General features: G+C 50.1%; 1 protein-coding gene across 1 annotated transcript; it reads right to left on the reverse strand.

The window, feature by feature from the left end:
* Positions 1–245: 245 nt before the first annotated feature.
* LOC149834313 (pectinesterase-like) lies at positions 246–3,774 on the reverse strand. The gene is made up of 2 exons (XM_090011327.1): positions 2,600–3,774; positions 246–1,466 (listed from the first exon to the last, which is right to left on the reverse strand). The coding sequence occupies exons 1-2, from the start codon at positions 3,621–3,623 to the stop codon at positions 769–771; spliced, it is 1,722 nt and encodes a 573-aa protein (XP_089867453.1). The 5' UTR covers positions 3,624–3,774; the 3' UTR covers positions 246–768.
* Positions 3,775–4,107: the final 333 nt, after the last annotated feature.

Consider the following 4,107-nt stretch of genomic DNA (forward strand, 5'->3'; position numbering starts at 1 on the left):
ATACATTGACATGTAAGTGGCAAAACAGCTAACAATCATATCCTCATTGCTAGCATGCATGCATTAACAAAAAAGAATAAATCCCCAAGCCAAGCCCATGATTACTTAATGTACAGATAGCTCAAGAATAGATCGAATGAGGAATACTAAATATTTAATCTTGTGTCTTTTGACCAGGGTTATACAGCATAAAAAAATTTCGGTCACAACTCAGATGATCAGAAGTCTTGCATGAAGCCCCAAGAGAACAAATACTTTTTTATTGGAAAAAGTAGTTTCCCGATAACATTTAAGCTTTATAGAACATGATAAAAGAGAACAAACAGCTTCTTGGTTACCACAATGCTTGATAGAATCTTTACAAATTTCACCAATGAAAAGAAAAACTAAAAAGTCACACATGATCCACATATATGTTGTTCCAAATTACCAACAACAAATCACCCTTGCAGTACTTATTACGTGAAACTCCCATTTATTTTACATAATGACAAAAACCTCTCTAAATCAGAAAAAAAAAAAAGAGCACAACTTATAAGAATTCCAAAGCTTGGGAGTTTTTTAATAATAACGTTGAAGATCTATTTTTTTTTTAAAACACTCATTATCCCAATTTACACAAAACCCTCCTAGCTCTCCACGTGAACATGACCATTCTATCCTTAGCTATCACGAGCACGATCGATCCATTACAAAAGAGCAAAATGGTCATTTGACACAACGATACTTGCTAACGTCAAGCCGCGGGGGGTAGTTTAAATTCAAAAATCAAGTGGAGAGCCCGGCCGTGTATCGGACGCCGGTGGACGGCAGCCAGTTGTTACCGTCGAGAAACTGTGCGACGGTGAAGTTGGCTACCAGGGCCGGGTCGGTGATAATGTGGAACCCGGGCCACTTGACCCGACCCGAGAGCGCGGCTCCGGGTCCGTAATTGAGGTACTCGCCATAGTACAAAGTGCTGAGGGCAAAATCGCCACTCCACTCGAGCCACCCTTCTGGCCGTACGATGCCGGAGATGTACGACTGCATGATCACCGTCCGGGAGTATGGTTTCCAGGGCCTGCCCAGGTACGTGTAAGAGGAGTTGGATACCTGCACCAGCTGAGAGTCCCCGGTTATGTTGCAGAATTGGAGCGAGAACCCCGTGTTCTGGTTCGGGTCCTTACGGCCCTGGGCCGTGACCGAGTTCTTCTGGTCCGGCAGCGGCTTCCGAGCCACGATCAGGCAGTTCTGAAACACAGCCTGGCCGTTGCCGAAGATGAAGTCCACTGTCCCGTAGACCTGGCACTCCCGGTAGAATTGACGGAGCGAGTGCGCGTAAAGCGTGTCCTGGTAGCCCACGAAGGAGACCCGGAAGAAGACCGATAAATCCGAGTCGACCCGTGCCGCGACCGCCTGGTGCTTGGCCGCGCCCGCCGTATTCTCGAACGTGATGTCTCGTGCTATGAACCCGGCTCCGGCCACCGCTGCAAACACGACAAGAGACAATAGGGACGCATGAGCCAAAAATTGCAGTGAGGGAAATGGATCCAACTATTCAGCTCACTAAGGAAACGGTTTTATAATGTTCCTTTGGTGAAGACCGGATCCAGTTGCTGAATCAGGTCCAAACTAGATCCATATAAAACCCAATTAAATTCAAATGGAACCAGACTATGCCCCGGCTAAGCCGTACTCCAACATGATGGGGCCTACAAAAGTCGGACCAAGTCACCGACTCGGAGGCCATTTTCGTTAACATAAAATACACCGACACCGTGAAGGGACGGATCGGTAGATGATGACGGCATCCCCTTGTGCTACAAAACAAAAGGGTACTTTAGTCATTTAGGGTCGATCCGCCACATCTCTCCATCCAATTATGTCACTAAAAATGACCAACGGGGGCTTTGCTTGTCTGGTAGGAGCAACTAGCCGTTGGAACGTTGCAAGTTCGAATCCCAATAGTATTGCCTAACCCCAACTTGCCTTTTAAAAAAAATGTATGTCAGTAAAAATGACCGCAATTACCCTCATAATCGTCAAATAGGTCAAGCTCTCCCTGACAAAGAAGAAAAACGAAAAAGACTAATGTACCCTAAAGAAAGAATAAAAGACCAAAACACATTATTAAGAGTTACATCAGGAACAGAAACTATCGGATCAGAAGAGATTCGAAAAAAGGTTGTAGTTGTCTATTTGTCACCTCCAGAACAGATCTAGGTGTCTCCTAACTGGTGGACAATTTACCAAACAACCCTCAACAGCCTTTTTGACATTTGTGATCCAGATAGTAAAAATGTGAAGGCCATTACTAAATGCATGTGGACCGGGTTCTCGTTACCAGATCCGACTTGACAATTTTATATAGCTAGACCCAATCAGATTAGGCTAATCGGATACCCAAAAAGGATAGAAATGACCTTCACCTGCAAAAACCCAGACTCGTGCCGAAGACACGGCGTCAAGCCAAAGGTCATGAGGTCCAAAATCAAATCAAAATCGTTTAAAAAACTTAAATAATAAAAACAGAAGCCTGTCGAAGAAGGAAGGTTAATATAATTTTTTAATAGAGCAAAAAAGCAAGACGGAATCTTGGGGGGAACGGGACGGCCCTCACCGAAGGTGGCGGAGCGGAAGGTCGTCCAGCCGTCGACGAAGTTGCGGCTGGCGGAGATGACGGTCACGCCCATCCCGTCCCCGACGAGCATGAGGTTCGTCTTCTTCTTCTTGATCTCCACGTTCTCGTAGTACGTCCCCCGCTTCACGTGGATTACGTATCGCCTGGCGCTCTGGCTCTGCGCTGCCATCACCGCCTCCATCACGCTGGCGAAGTTACCGCTCCCGTCCTTCGCTACCACGGCATCTGCGGCAATGCCAGTGGACGGCGCCTGAAGCAGCCTGCGGTCCGCCACGCCCAGCCAAGCTGGATACCCGGCACGCAAGTCGCGGCCAAGGAGGTGCCCGGTATCCGAGGGAGCTTGCCTGGTTGAGTGGACACCGGACGGGATGTATTCAGCAGGGTGCTGCTTTGCAGCGCGGCTGGGTTTGAGGCCAAGCAAGCGCCTGTTGCCGCCAGTGTGTGGGGGTATTCCGCCGGAGATGGGGCCTACGGAAGCGAGGATGTTGCCGACGACTTCAGTGACCTGCTGGAGAGTGCCCTGGAGGAGGAACTTGACCGAGCCGTCGGTGCCATCGAAGCTATCGAGGCAGGTGTCCTGGTTGCTGAGGGCCGCGCTGAGCCAGGTCTTGAAGTTGTGGGCCGCGGGGGGGCCCTTGTTCGCCGGACCGGAAGAGGCGTTGACCTTGGACATCTCCGACAGCACGAGGTTGAGCTCGTCAACCGAGTAGTCGACCAGGTCAACGCAGTCCTGGATGGCGCTGGTCAGGCGAAGGTCGCCGAAGAGGCCCACGAAGCTCGAGACGAAGGAGAGGGCCCGGCCGAACTCCTCGATAGCGCCCTGGACCGACGTGGTGAGCCCGGCCATCTGGTCCGACTGCAGGCACTCAGGGCCGGCGTCGGGTGGGGTGGACGAGGAGGCGAGGGTGCAAGGAGAGAGGAGCAGAAGGCCGAGGAGGAAGATGGTTACTGATGGCGGTGTGGAAGGACCCATCCCTCCTCTTCCTTCCTTCCTGTTGATCATTGCTCTCTCTCTCTCTCTCTCTCTCTCTCTCTCTCTCTCTCTCTTTGTCTCCCCCTCCGAGTGAAAAAATCAAAGCAATGGGTGTTTAACGATCTGAAAAGTGATAGCAAACCAAAATGGGTCTCTCTCTTATCTGCTTTTCGGGAGTCTAAAAGGGGAGAGGGGGTGGGGGGAGTTTTGAAGAGGGAAAGGGGCAGGTGGGAGATGACATTAATGAGAGCCAGTTGTCGGTGTGGAGGTGGGGGTGGTGTTGGGAAAACGGCGTGGGGTTTAGGCGTAGGGCCGAGGGGTTGGGATCGTGATACAGGAGTGGTGGGATTTTGCTTTTTCACCTTTTCTTTATTAATTTCCTCCTCTTTTTCCCCGCTGCATCGTGTGCCGCTACCACCAATGGAAAGAGTTTGCTATTCGCCAGTAAAGCTTTACAGCCGAGCCGAGAGTGACCATACTACTATTCTTCTCTCTCTCTCTCTCTCTTCTTTAC

This window comes from Nuphar pumila, chromosome 6 (assembly GCF_984573655.1).
Source record: "Nuphar pumila chromosome 6, dmNupPumi1.hap1.1, whole genome shotgun sequence".
In the NCBI taxonomy this organism is placed as follows: domain Eukaryota; kingdom Viridiplantae; phylum Streptophyta; class Magnoliopsida; order Nymphaeales; family Nymphaeaceae; genus Nuphar; species Nuphar pumila.

Excerpts from the sequence above, each read along its gene's own strand:
- LOC149834313 (XM_090011327.1), bottom strand. The coding sequence starts at position 3,623 with ATGATCAACAGGAAGGAAGGAAGAGGAGGGATGGGTCCTTCCACACCG. Across the intron at positions 1,467-2,599 it reads CTTCCGCTCCGCCACCTTCG|CGGTGGCCGGAGCCGGGTTC; the intron begins GTGAGGGCCGTC and ends TCGTGTTTGCAG.